Consider the following 13,506-nt stretch of genomic DNA (forward strand, 5'->3'; position numbering starts at 1 on the left):
CAACGTGTTCACCATGCGAAGAGTATTATGAATAGAGAAGACAGCGTGGTCGAAGCCCTAAGTTCCAGGAACTACAATGATGATGATCGTTTCCGAGTGAAGATGGTCAAATGGCAAACGATGCTGTTAGAGAGATGCAGTGCAGATAGTATAGTATGATGGGCATGGCATGGAATTTGAATTTTACTCAAAGAGTAATGGGATAAGATTAAAAAAGCTTTAAAAGGCAGGGGTATGCCATGACCATCCATGTTTAATTATGACACACAAATCCAAACTTCCAACAGAACTCCTTTTCTCATTCTATGATAACATCTTAGTCCAGTGTTATGGTTTGCCAATAGACCTTTCTGCTACTAAAAGTTCATGATTTTTTAGCTGGTAAAGTGTGTAAGTTGAATCATTTTTCCAGTATTTCCAACTGTTTCCTAGGAAAGGCTACTCTGTGTGACTAATTTATCTGAACCCACTTGGGAGTCAGGAGACAGCCGTGGCCCCAGAGTGAATTGCTATAAATACTTGGCCAGATCTCAAAAGCCATGTGTGACTAGCACTTTGACCTTTCTGTAATTACAGAAAAGTCTCAGCCTACAGGAATTAACTTAGAGCGATTCTCATTTATAGAACTCCTGCCATCATGGCCATGTAATTATTTACAGGACTTAGAGCAACGAGAGCACGAACTGCGTTACTCAGACTGTCCAGAACTTACGTATTGCCACGTAAAACTCAAACCCCTGAGCTGTGCCCTAGCTATGCGTTTCAAGTGCATCATCAAGTCTGGAACAAGAATTAACCATTTCCTTGCATATCTACCATTCCATTTTCAGCCAGGCATCTCAAATAGTAATAAAATTATGTATTGAAGTAGATATTGTGTAGCCCATTAGAATTATTATATAAATTTTAAAAGCTTTTTGCTACACAATATACAGATGTTTGTTTGTGTCTAGTCGCATTTATAAAATGGTGGGTAGTATATGCTGCTCTCTACTGCAATGCTTTAATAAAATATGAAAATAGCATTGCCATATTGGAGTATTATATTAAAAAGTAATAAGCAATATGTTTAAGAAGTCCTTGTATATATTCAAGTTATGATCAATACCAGATTATGTGGATCACTTTTTAAAGGAGGGCTATAATCTGAGAATTTATTTAATTGGTTAAAAAATAGATTTATTCATCTAAGCTCTTAAAATTCACAGATGGCATTAATTTACAATAAATAGCCTGAAAATGAACCTCACTATTTTTCACAATGATATTTTAAAGAGAAATTCCTCCAAAAATATGTTCTAAGAAACTAAGGAAAAAGATATGTATGTGTTAGTGTCTAATATCTGCATTATATCATAATTTTAAATTAAACGTCCCAATAAACATAATCAGAAATCACTGATTTTTATCTGTGCTTTCAGTCTTCATTGTACCTTTAATATTAGTTGCTAATTTTCTTTCATGTTTGCTAAGCCCCAGATTCCATTATATACACATTTTATAAACTTTCTCAGTTCACTCTTATGATAGCCTGCCTGATTTTACTGCTAGAATTATCCTTTTGTTAGTTTTTTGATTTGTTTTGTTTTGTTTTCTTTAAAGACAGGGTAATTGACAGTCAGGAAGAAACTGAAAATAACTATACAGCTAATGTAAACAAGCCTGTATTAAAATTCTCCTTAATATCACTTTTATTTTAGAATTGCCAAGATATTTTTATTGTAAAATCTTTTCTGTATATTGGTAAAGAAACGATCGAGGTAATTCTATGGCAACTCTATAGAGTAATACTTTAATTATGCTGCTGAAATACTGACAAGTTTTGTGCCTTGTGATGACATCAGAGTTCATTTCAGATTTTTCTTCTATAGATGAAGGAGTCCAACTCTAGACAAAGGTAATTTCTAAATAAACACCACTACACGCTTTGATTTGTGTTTCTGATCTTATTTATCTGCCAGATACCTGCTCATTAGGTCTTTACAATTATATTTAAATTGAATTATTACACAGAGCAAGGGCACTGATGATTTATAAATACAATAATCAATAACACAACATAATTTTATTTCTGTGTTTTACTGTCATTATGTGAGGGTGAATGAGCTTTGCTAATCTTTCTAAATTATCAGTGTATTAAATCCACGTTATTCCATAGCTTAAAAAAAAAAAAAACAAGCAATATTACAACCATATCTACTAACCTGGCTCTGACCCTAACGTTTAATACATGGAGGAGAATGGCTTGTGTGAATTACATTCTGATTAAATAAACACGAAAGGCCTGATTCAAGAAAAAAACCTCTATGTTTTGATGCAGTTTTTGCCTTAGAAAAATATAATACATTTTGTACTGTAAAATATCTTTTAAACAAAGTTTATATTTTACAATATGAAAAATAAGTTGATGAAATCTGTTGTAAAAATATGAGAAAAAAATTGTGTTAATGTAGATGGGAATTAATGATAATGTTTTACGTACTAAAAATAAGTTGTTTTTAAAATTATTTTTATTTAAAATATGATAAACTGATTATCTCATTAAAATAGTTACCATTATCTAAAAATAATCCATTGGATAATAAGTAAATATATTATTTTTACCTTCAGCACATTTTCTTCTTGAGCTTTACAAACAAACAAACAAAATTCATAGTTGTGACCAATCTCTGGTGTAATTTAGAATTCACTACTAGGAATTCTAGGAAATTTTTGAATCTTAGGAATTCAAAATGTAAACCCGGTATTCACTCTAATCGGCAATAATCAATAGAAAAAATATTGAAATAAATTCTATAAATAGAAACATATACAACCAACAGTGAGACACATGAGGAAGTTCTTGATTTTACCTGAGAAGGCTGTAAAATGTTCACGGAAGGGTGGAGATGACATGTTAATTGGAGTATGAACACACCCGCCAGAAGAAATAGCCTCTGAAAAAAGGAGAAGCTGGAAGTCTGTCAAATGATCGCTTACATTACAGAATCCCTAACTATGGTACCATTTCCTAACTCGCAATCGGATCTGGCCAGCTTTTTCATTTAATTGCTTATTTCTATACGTCTGTCATTCAACACCATCAACACATTTAACACTTTTTTCTCCTAATCAATCAGTCTTCAATGTCTTAATTTACTTGGAAATAAATTAAACTCTCAGAAATGTTTCATATTTTGTGTTTCAATGCAAACATTCTTTATTAGATTTTATAAATTTGACTTCTGAGGATATTGTAATTTAATTCTTAAATCTGATTTTGATAAATTTTATTTTTATTGATATTTGTATGGTTGGTTAACCTCATTTTACAATTGTCTAAGATAGTATATAAATATAAATGAATTTCATATGTTATTTCAGGTTGGATTCCCTAGGAATTGGACTCTGAGATTATCATGTAGGACATTTATTACGGAATGCTCTAAGGATCCGCACTCCAAAAGAGAAGATGGAAGCAAATTTTGATAGAGAAGTTAAGCTGTGATGCAGACTCAACAAAGACCGTAGCTTATCCCATAGTGAGCTCTCAAAGAGGGATGGCTCTTCAGAGTTGTTCGGAGCTGGGGGAAGAGGGCGGGGCAACGAGGCTCCTACATTAACCGGTCCTTGGACACAGCTGCATCCAGGTAGGGGTACGGCAATGGATAAGGCGGTTTTCAAATAAAGGTAAATTCCCAGAGATGCCTGCAAGCTGGGGGTTCTTAGCCAGTTGCATTCCAGCAACTGGAGGAATAAGTTCTTCATTCGTCTAGTGAGTCCCTTTTCTGGGAGAAAGTTAAAAGAGGAAGGTGAGTGGAACAGACTAGAAGGCCCACCAATGAAGCTGGTCTTAAGGCTGTAACAGAAAAGCTCATTCTTCTAGTATCCAATCCAGAGTGTCCTCATCTTTGGCTGAACTGCGGTCTCGGTGGCTTACACCGCGGAATGATCCAGAACTTCTTCCCAGGGCTCTTGATTCTTTGATCACCAAGCTCTTTGCAATTATTTAAATAGTAACTACTAAGTAAAGATACTGATTTATTAAGAAATTGGGAAAATGTGGTGGGGGTTGAGAGTTTGTTTATAGATAAGGTCTAAAATTTTTTAATAATTTTAAAAAATGCGATATAAACATATACTTTCAAACTATAGAGGAAGAGACTACATAAAACGGCTTTCATATTTGAGCATCGTTACCAGTACACAGACTTTGGGGGAGAAGGTGATGGCGGGGTGGAGGGGTGCACGTTTTCACTCATGTACTCGAAGCACAATTGTGTTTTCATGTGATGCACACACGTTACCTTGATAAAAGTAAAAACAAAAAAAGTAGCGGTCTTCTATGAAAATAAGACGCGCTGGTCCTCATAATTTAAGAAAGATTGCAAAGAAGCAGCTATAAATGTGAAGAGGTTATATCAGCAATTAAAACGTCTAGGTTAAAAATCTATACATTGTTGAAGCCAGTGGGAATTATATATCTTTATTTCTCTGAGAAAACCAAAAAGCAAGCAAAACTACATAATTAAAGTACAAATGTGAGGATTCTCCCTTCAATCAGTGTGCAAGTCTATGATCGTTTGGTGATGTGCAAATTAATTTTGCTCTGGCCTCTGAAGACCAGTATTCGTGACCTCTATGCAAATTTAACTAAATGACCACCTAAACAATATTATCAGGATCTCTACAATTATAAAATCATTTTTGAACAGTAATGAAACACCTTATTTCAGTTTTTTTTTTCTCAATTTTTATTTAGAATGAAATAACATGGTATCGCCATTTAGAAATATTTTAATCTCACTATAATTTAACATTAAAAAATCTAGTAATTTTGATTTTTGACAATAAATTTATAAAAATAATCTTACATTTATAAAATGAATCATTATTTCACAATAAATTATTCATTTTTATTACCTGAAAAAAGTTTTGTGCTATATAAAAGCAACAACTTTCCTTATCAATATTTTAAACATATCAGTTCATTTCATCCGTTTTTGGCAGTTAAGTATACAAAATATTATATTACAAAGTCCCTGACCATAGTTATTAAAACAATATTGTTAGTTAATAATTTCTAAAACATAACTGTTTAGCAAATATATGCAGATAAGTTAAAGGGCTTACTAATAATGGATTTGTTTTATATTTTAAAGGGTTTTTTTTAATATCTTCTAAGAGAACAACACAATAAACAGAAATTTGCCAATGATATCGCATTTATAAAAATCAAAAAGATTCTTATTCATGAAATAGAGATGTCAGAGTCAATTTTCAAAAAAAAAAATATAAAGTTAAAAAAACTTTTCTCCTCTCTCGCTCTCTGTCTCTAAGATGTATTTTACAATTGCACAAAGGTGGCAGCTCTTGAAAGAATTTATTGATTCTATTAAATCAATGATAGCCTCTAAGTAATCATTTTCCACTTTAAGAGTTCAATTTCGCTTCAAGAGCCAATAAGTTAGTTAACATTTACTGAACCTTTTTATTTGTAGAGTAAGTTGGGATTATGAAATCAAAATCTTAGAAATTTTGAAAGACCATGAAAAAAATCATGTAAATCGGTCTCTTACAGTGTGGGATACTTTTTTATATCATTGATAATTACTCAACCTGTTGTTGCCTGCTTCAGCTAATAAATTACGTGTCAGAGAGAGAGAGAGAGAGGGAGAGGAAGATGTCACTGGTTCACGAAGTAACTCACTATTAATTGTTTTTAATTAAGCTCCAGCTTTAGACGATATCAGAGTTTAGGGCTCCAGTGAACTGTACTCCTCAGTCTAGAATTAGACATTTAGTATATCCCTGGGTTGCTGGATTTTGGAAAATCTGATAAGTTAGCGATTTAAATTTGTTTTTGTTTTTATTGTAACCTATTTGGTGTATCTTTTATTTTCTTTGATTTGTTTACAAGATTTTTCTAGGGGCAAGACTCTTATTAAAAGCATGAAAGTGGTTTCTTGTCATGTTGCCATAATTTGACACTCACTGCTTTACATGACAATATGTGTTACAAGTCACATGACAGATGGTATTCTATCAACATCCAAATATATATATTTAAAAACCACTGTAAGATGCTCACGTTTTTCATCCCAAATATATAATTACTCTCTTAAAAGGCAACCAGATCTGGGGTTAAATATGCCTCTCCCACTTCTTAGGTTTATGAACTTGGGTTATGTTACTTAAACCCTCTAAGCTAAAGATTTCTTTACTTACAAAGAAAGATAATAATACCTCTCTTACAGGGTTGTTGTGAGGATTAAATGAGGCAATGTGTGCGTGACAGATGGCTAATTTGTCTCTCCATATTTGTCTTCCAGAGTTGTGAAGTTTCAGTTGGCGCGAGGCTTTCTGTCTTCTCTCCCAGCCTCCCTGGGAACTAGCTGTGGGCGTGTGACAAGTTCTAGTCGATGAATGACGACTTCTAGACTGTCTTAGGAGAGAGAAATAAACTTCTCTCTTGGTTGAGCCAGTTTGGAGGGTTTCTTTTTACAGTTTAGCCTGCAACCTATCTGCGAAAACTAACAACTTGTATCTTAACATATATCTTCAAATACAGTCAGATTTGAAAGAACATGCAGTCATCCTTGGAATGGCTATTTATATTTTTCTAAACTTAAAATAGCTATATTTAACTGTGAGCCAAAAGGATGCTCCTTAGCCACTGGATATCCATAAGTGATTCTTCACAGATCTATTCCCTGTTCTACAGTAACTGCTTTATTTTTCTAATTTGCAGATTTAAAATTTATTAAAAGCTTGGCTGACTTCGTATCAATCTGGGATTTCTGATCAACCATTCGCGGGCAAAAAGGAACACTTAGTTCTGCATCACATCACAGTAAAGCAGCTATTTACAGATTTAAATTAACATTAAGACGACAAATGAAAGTAGTACATAAGATTCAACTGCTTTAGGTACAGTACAGGAAAAAACATACTATAGAAACATATTGAAACTCAGATAAACAGTGGTTGCAACTGAAGGTTTTAAACAATAGCAATGACAAACAAAATGAGCATATAAACAAGAAACTAGTTTACCAAAACAGCACCATGAAGAAGCCTTGGCTAAGAGTTTGCCAAAAGTATTATCCTGAGATATTTCGAGACCAGTGATTTTTCACATTTGCGCAGTGCCGTTCAGAAGCAAACGTTCAGAAGCAAACACGTCCTCACAACTGCTTTTGTTTGGAGAGAGACTGGTGTGAAATGACGGACGCTTGGTTTGCTGCTATTTTGTATTGTTCTTGTCCAGAGCCTTGTGGTGGGGAAGGGAGAGGGGTTTCGGGAGTTGCTGAAAAAGAACCAGAGAATTGTATGTGATGGCGACTGTCACCCTGACCTATCCCATGAAGTCCTGTATGACACCGATAGGCATCGTTTTATTTTGGATGTGTTTAAACAATCATACACAAATAGTGATTTGTATAACACCTTATCCGTTCACTGACTTACTGTTGCGGATGCTCTCCCAGCCTACCTCTCCAATAGATTTAAACTGGACTAGATCATGCTTAAAAATCTTACGAGTCCCTTTAAGGTATTTCCTTTCTTAATAGCATGTATAAGCATCTGATTCTCTCACCCAGCAGAAAGAAGTTCGTAAAAAGAATTAACAGAACGCTAGTATTTTTTTCAGCTCTTAGAAAATTTTTGCAATAAAAAATGCACATAAACTAAAATATATTTGATTTGGATTTCACTAACACACATTAGATGACATAAAATATGAAGGTAAAATACTTTCCAAGTGCTTTGCAATCTGTTGTAGTTAAAAGCATCTGAAAAACACTGGCTTTGTCACTTCAAAATTATTGTATTATAATTGAACTTGTCCATCCCTACCCCATCAATGCAGAGAGCATGACTAAGTGATGGATAACAGTTAGAGTCTGAATATTTCACTGTCTAGAAAGTACTTCCTCCTACTGCATACGTTTACCATATTATGAAATAACATAGGAGCTATTCTATAATTTTTAAAAACTTGAAATATTTTAGTACTCACATTTATTATTATTCCACATATTTAGCAGAAATAGAAAATATTTGATGACCAGACTGAAGGATTGCAAACTTTATAGATTTTTTTCCCAAAACAGTTTTTTAAAGTTCTAGAAAAACAATTCTATAAAAAAGTGAAAACGGTCCCTTTTTGCCAGGTTTTCCTTAATATAATAACTTTAGTATTATTAAGTACAAATTGACAATGGCTTAGAAACAAATTTTTAGGTAGTTTAATTAACAAAAGAAGAAATAAACTGCTTTAAAAACTTTTTCTGCATATTGAGGATGGATCTGAAATCAACTCTAAAAGACCAAGACAATACGCATGAACTTTAATTTTGGCCTGAGTTATGTGATAAATGTTTTGCTTTGGAAAAAATATAAACTATTCTAAATGAACACAAGCAAAGCAAAACTTCTCTTTACAAATGATTCTTATAAATATTGTGCTGAAAGCGGAAAATAAAAATGGAAACTGTGATGATGTGATTCTAAAAAGATTAGGGTCAACAGATATGCTTTTAAACTACTAGAAAATTAGCATTTAAAAAGTAAACGGCTCAGGCACCAGTAGAATCGTTAAACTTTCTCTTCATTCGGTGCCTGCAATGCTTACTTAATATGTTGTTAATGTGTTTTATTTTCTGGGTTTATAAATAACTGGTCTCGCAACCCCATGGATTTCAATATGGTATCGCCCTTGCCTCTCTGCTTTGGACAACCTATTAAATGAAAATGGTGACATCTGCTTTGCAAGGATGGTCCCAAAATAATGTCCTTCAAGTGTACCGGGACCCACAGGTTAATGGGCCATACTAGTTCTATAATGCGTGTTCTTTTCTAACAGCTTATTTTCTGCCTCTGTCATACACTCAAAGGACTTTGTGTTTCAGACAAAACGTACGCATAGGTCCGCAATGCTTGGCACTAAAGGACAGATGGGTGGTATTCACTGAATTGTTCCACTGCACCAAACATTTGTGTAAAATGACACTGACGACTTAAGGGCTATTATATATTAAATATGTAATACAGGAATGCATAATAATTCATTGCAATAACTCGAGGCATCTCAGTGAGGTAGCTGGCTTAGTGTTCAGAGGTGAGGTGACAGATTAAAGGTAAACCTGGGAATAAATTCACAGGCAATTAATCCTAGATATTTTGTCAAATAGAGATTCTTATCTCCAGACACTATATAGAGGTAGAATTTGTGTTAACTGCAGTCAGATCCCATTAACTTAGCTGCTAACAACCCCTATTAGTTATGTAATCATTTTAGTTCCAGAGAGTTTTTCCAAGTGGGGTTTGCTGTGCATAATTCTGCTATGCATGGCTTTGCGTTATATAGCGCTGGTCCTGCACAAACATGGTTCAAGCTTCGGTTAGGATGGTAACTCAAGATTAAGAGTGAGTCCTGCGTAAACACAAACTGCACTGCTCACTCTTCGGTCTACAAACCATTACCCAAGTAACAGATGTGTCTTGTGATCAGCCACCAATCACACCGCCTCTCTGTCTGTCCGTGACTGTTCCCGGACATATGTGATTCAATTCACACCCGGACCACAAAGTGTGTAGTTTTAGGCGCCTGTCTCCCAGTGACAAATCCATGTGACATTTTGCAAAAATGGACAAATGAAAGAAAATTTGCTAAAAAAAAAAAAAAAGAAAAAGAAAGATTCAAGTGCAGCAAAGGAAGAAAAAGTGATAATGCTGGGAGCGAAATTCAGGTTGAACAAAACGGAGTTATGGATGGGCATGTGGCCACTGCTGTGCGCCGCGTCTCTGACTATGCGGCCAGGCTTCTTCATGAAGGAACAGCTAGCTGTCAACGAAGTGAGGAAACAAGTCGCGTTGCCGAGAACGAAGATGCCACAGAGGAAATGAAACTGGCAAGAACCTTCACATGGAATGGATTCTTGGAGATATTTCAGGACATGAAAATGAAGAGGATAAACTTTTGGAAGCTGATGTAAACTTCCAAAAGAGTAATGCTCATCCAGGCATGGGACATGCTCGCTTCCTCTTGTAAGTGATAAGAAGGGGTGGAAGGCACTGTTCAAACTACTCTTCTTGATTTTTTTACGAAACACGAAAACGTTACTTCTCGGTGTTTCGAATGTTTTAAATGACAGTGTACAAAACAGATATGAGGATTATTATATTTTTCAACCTTCCTACGCATCTATAATGCATAGTTCAGAGAGTTCTTCATGTTTTGACAAGCATTTTTGTTTATTTCTTACTGAGGTATAACTGACATGTAACATTACATGACAGACATTTTTAAAGGTCACACGCAACCATAATTTCCTGTTGAGTATTAAGATTACTTTGCATGGTTGCAGCATGCACAGCCATTTCTATGGGCTGGCCCTCCCCGGCAAAGCTAGAACCGGCTGCATATTCTCTTAGGCTTCAAACCTACGAAACTGAAAGAGTTAGGCACTCACATCTCCATTTGAGGGAACAAAGGCGTGTCTAAGGAGACTAAGCAATTTGCTGAATATCATAATCTCCCACAGCTGAGTCCTGGAGAAGAAATTTTATCCAAATTTTGCAGTTTTGGGGCACTAATAGATTCTTTCCCTAAATTCCCTCTTTCTCTCAGGTAATTAAGACATATCACGGTTGAGAAGCAGCGTGGATACTTACAGATCTGGTCTGTATGAACCAGTGTTGACATGGGACCTAAAAGTATAGTTTGTCCTGTTAATGGATCTTGAGATAAATGTGGATGCATGGGATGATGGAGATGGCTAACGTCACTGGAAGCACCTACGGAAGATAAAAAGATGCTTGCATTAGTGATATTTAATCCGGGATAGCAATTTCACCTTGGAACGAATGTTCTGATTGACAGCATGGATATTGCTATTTTTGCAAAGTGCTTTTTGGGAATTCAAAAATAAATTAATAGAACCACAGCCATTTTAAGGACAATGTCAGCTTTCACTGTACCTTGACTGGATGAATGTTGTATCATATTATGTTGTATATTAATAATGGACCCTGTGCACTGTTTCCTGGAATAATTGCGTTTGCTGCCTGTTGTCAGGGCGATTCCAAGAATCACTTACCTCAAGTTCATAGTATTTGGGGTCACCCTAATAGCATAAACAACTCTTATTTCAGGAAGATATCATTAGGAACACATTAAGCACCAGAAAACTAAAAATAAAATAAAGTGATTTTACAAGGAAATTTAATCTAGATCAGAACATGGAATAAATGCTTTCTTAACTTATTCCTGACATTTAGCGCAGTAATGAAATCTCATTTTCCCTTTTCATTGTGTTCTGTCAATTCATTATTGCAGGAGCAAAATGTTCATTTTCAAGATGTTTACATTTTAAGATGTTGCAATTCTGACATCCTTGAGCTTTTAAAGGAGTAAAGGCATAGGAAAATACAATGCACTTCAAGGAGTACCAAAAATAGGAAATATATTTCTATTTACCATATTGAAGGGCCTGAAAATTGAGGTTAGAGGGACCGTTTGGAGCTAGACGGTGGAGGCTAGTAAGAATGGGGATTTGATTATGTCCGAATGTTTTGTCCCCAGCCAATGGGGTTTGCAGACTTTCTAAATGTAAAAAAAAAAAAAAAAAAAAATGAGCTCGCTACATCATGGACAATAAAAAATTAGTGTCCAACTTATTTTCAAGCACACAGTGTGATGCTAATAAATGAAGTAGCATCTCAAACATACTCACCGCCCAGTAACATCTCTTGAAGCAGGTTGTCGATTTTGACCATCCCAAAAAGTTTCACGAACTGGATCTGCTCAATCATTTGCCAGGTGACGCTCTGCAGGGTGGGCAGCAGCAGAAGCAGCTCCCCGAACCTCCCGCGCGAGTCATACTGCCGGTCGTTGATGTAGTCCTCCAGGCTCAGCTGCACTTGGAAACGCATGTTCTTAATCTTTACTGGGTCGCTCAGCCCTTTCGCGTCTGATAAAGGAGCAAAGAGGACAATCTAAAAACTGAATCTTGCTAGTGTGACAGGAACTGGTCTAATATTACAAATAGCTTCATGTTCACTATAATTATTTTTTAATGGGGCTTTGGAAACAAACCTGGATCGAAAAATACAATCGCCTTCAAACAAGCGTACTCATTGTCATCAATCTGGATTTCCTGAAACGGTCGAACCAGCTCGTCCAGCACCCGATTGGCCACACGGCTGATCTCGACTTCGCAGCTGTTGCGGTGAATGACATAGTTGTTCCCTAGGGAGGAAAATAATCAGATACGCACCCCAAAATTGTCAGATCTTGTTCAAGTTTTTACAGACCAATGTTTTAAACGACATTCCCTAGCAGAGATCAGAAGAGTACTTCCTCTCTCTCAGTAGGGTCAAGTTAGAAAAGCTTAAGAACACTTAAAAGATCAATACAATTGATAACAGGATCACGTGCATTTTAACAGCCTCAGTTACTGGTAATAACAGTGAAGTACAGCCTAATAATAAGCTAATAATTGACAAGAGAGAAACAAAGTATAATGATTAGCTTTCCGCTATGTCAGTTATCTATTAGTGTCTTACTTATTAATGAGCCTAATATAAAACCTAAAGAATCTTTCTGGCTTACGGTGGATTAAAAAATCACGCTCCTTTAGTGTCTAGGTATATGTAAGTGTAACAACGATTGAGACATGATTTTAACAAGCCTTAGTAGATGAGGCTGACTTTTTAAATACTAGCTCGTGTAATCTCATGTGCTGCCTCGTTAAATAGTAAAATCTCTCTTTCTGGGTTTAAGTAGAGATGGAATGATCGCTGTACAAGGAGGAATTTAAGGGAGTTCAGAAACCAGATAGAGAGCTGGACCATCTAATCCCTAAAGACCATTTTAACTTAAAACATCTCTGACATAATATGATGAACATTTAGTAGCTTCTAATATGTTAAAAAAATTAAAAGCTTATTATAGCTCCTAAACTAACAGCTACGTTGCTATTTTATGGTTTCACAAAAAGCAAAATATTCTGAAATCTTTCACTTCAGGCAAAGACAATCTTCAGTGTAGCAACATGTACAAAATGTAGCCTCGCTCTTATGAAAGGTTAGTTTACCTAATTTTTCATGGTGAAACAATTGAGAACTATTAGCGAAAACATTTTGCTTTTTAGGTATATTGTGTTCAGATCTACAGGGGTCCTATGAAGGCAACAGAGTATTTTCTAGAATTTGAGAGCACCGTCTCTGCAGTGACATTAGGTCACTTAAAGTCCTGGCTCTGTCCTTTACTAGTGCTGTGATCTTAGGGAAACTCTGTCTGCCTCTATTTCTTCACCTGCAAAATGGGCTGAAAATAATACCTCCCCATTGGGAGTACTGTGAGGATTAAATAGGAGTGTTGAAATGCATGTATAGCGCTAAGCGCAATGCCTGCCACATAGTACATCCTCGATAAATTTTAGCTATAATTGTATTATGTTCAACTTATTTCTATTTTGGGACAAAATACCTATCGCATGAATAGAATGAACAACTTAG

General features: G+C 35.3%; 1 protein-coding gene across 4 annotated transcripts in view; it reads right to left on the reverse strand.

Moving 5' to 3' along the window:
• Positions 1-6,150: 6,150 nt before the first annotated feature.
• Positions 6,151-13,506, reverse strand: part of HNF4G (hepatocyte nuclear factor 4 gamma) — an 83,509-nt gene continuing 76,153 nt past the window's right edge. For all 4 annotated transcript variants that reach the window (XM_016153683.2, XM_016153682.2, XM_016153681.2 and 1 more), the window contains exons 7-10: positions 12,083-12,235; positions 11,721-11,957; positions 10,660-10,782; positions 6,151-7,288 (exon numbers count right to left, since the gene is read on the reverse strand). In XM_016153683.2, coding sequence (XP_016009169.1) covers positions 7,167-7,288; positions 10,660-10,782; positions 11,721-11,957; positions 12,083-12,235 — 635 coding nt within the window. In that variant the 3' untranslated portion in view covers positions 6,151-7,166. The remainder of the gene's footprint in view (positions 7,289-10,659; positions 10,783-11,720; positions 11,958-12,082; positions 12,236-13,506) is intronic.

The sequence above is a fragment of the Rousettus aegyptiacus genome, unplaced genomic scaffold (assembly GCF_014176215.1).
Source record: "Rousettus aegyptiacus isolate mRouAeg1 unplaced genomic scaffold, mRouAeg1.p scaffold_m13_p_15, whole genome shotgun sequence".
NCBI classification, from domain to species: domain Eukaryota; kingdom Metazoa; phylum Chordata; class Mammalia; order Chiroptera; family Pteropodidae; genus Rousettus; species Rousettus aegyptiacus.